Here is an 881-nt window from a genome sequence, read left to right on the forward strand (position 1 = left end):
AAATACCCAGCCTTGGCCAGCTGCCCGAGATGATCCTTCAACACCTAGCACTGCTCGGTAGTATGGCCCTTGTCCTTGTGATAAGTGCAGTACAAGTTTTGATTCCTCCTAGATAGGTCACCTCCCATCTTGTTCAGCCACCTGAAGTATGGTTCGTTCTTAATCTTGTCTATAATCCTATGCACTGGCTCCTTAAACGTTACATTTGCTTCTCCCACTTGTGCTTCTAGCTCATGAATCCTCCCCTCAAGTCTTGGGTGGAAAGCCACTCTGTCGAGGATGATTTATCATTGGTGCTTTACCTTCGGTTTACAGCCGATCATCTTCCAGTCATTTGTACTCTTCAATGTGCCTCATCAGCTGCCTCATGTCCTTGGGAGGCTTCTTAGTTAATGATTCCCTTAATCCAGAATCCTCGGGCAATCCTATCCTAAAAGTGCTTGCAGCAATCTTCTTGTTGCCCCTGCCAATCTCGTTGTAAAGTTCCCAGTACCGGCTAGTGTAACTACGAAGGGTTTCCCCTACCCTCATTTTCATGAATAGCAGCGCGTCTACCGGTTGTGGTACCCGACTACAAGTTACAAACCGAACTCCAAACTCTTGTATCAACTTGATGAAGTTGTAGATGAAGCCCTTCCATAACCCATTAAACTATCTCAAAGCGGTGGGACTGAAGGAAATACCTTGCACATTAGCGCATCGTTACAGGAATGCAGAGACATCATCTGGATGTAGTGGTTGACGTGCTCTACCGGGTTCATTTTCCCATCGTAGGAATTAAATGGAGGGCGCGTAAATCTGTCCGGCATCAAGGCCCGCTCAATGTCAGTTGAAAACGGCAGCCGAGCAGCTCTACGCAGTGCACGGCTCATTGCATCCAT

The 881-nt window shown here is 47.3% G+C and overlaps 1 protein-coding gene across 1 annotated transcript; it reads right to left on the bottom strand.

The window, feature by feature from the left end:
• Positions 1–330: 330 nt before the first annotated feature.
• On the bottom strand, positions 331–881 carry LOC112022380 (uncharacterized). The gene is made up of 2 exons (XM_024054969.2): positions 684–881; positions 331–633 (listed from the first exon to the last, which is right to left on the bottom strand). The coding sequence occupies exons 1-2, from the start codon at positions 879–881 to the stop codon at positions 331–333; spliced, it is 501 nt and encodes a 166-aa protein (XP_023910737.2).

This window comes from Quercus suber, unplaced genomic scaffold, assembly GCF_002906115.3.
Source record: "Quercus suber isolate HL8 unplaced genomic scaffold, Cork oak 2.0 scaffold_65, whole genome shotgun sequence".
Lineage (NCBI taxonomy): Eukaryota > Viridiplantae > Streptophyta > Magnoliopsida > Fagales > Fagaceae > Quercus > Quercus suber.

Coding starts and splice junctions, on each gene's coding strand:
- LOC112022380 (XM_024054969.2), bottom strand. CDS start 881: ATGGATGCAATGAGCCGTGCACTGCGTAGAGCTGCTCGGCTGCCGTTT. Junction 634..683: donor ACGATGCGCTAATGTGCAAG/GTATTTCCTTCA, acceptor GGGTTATGGAAG/GGCTTCATCTACAACTTCAT.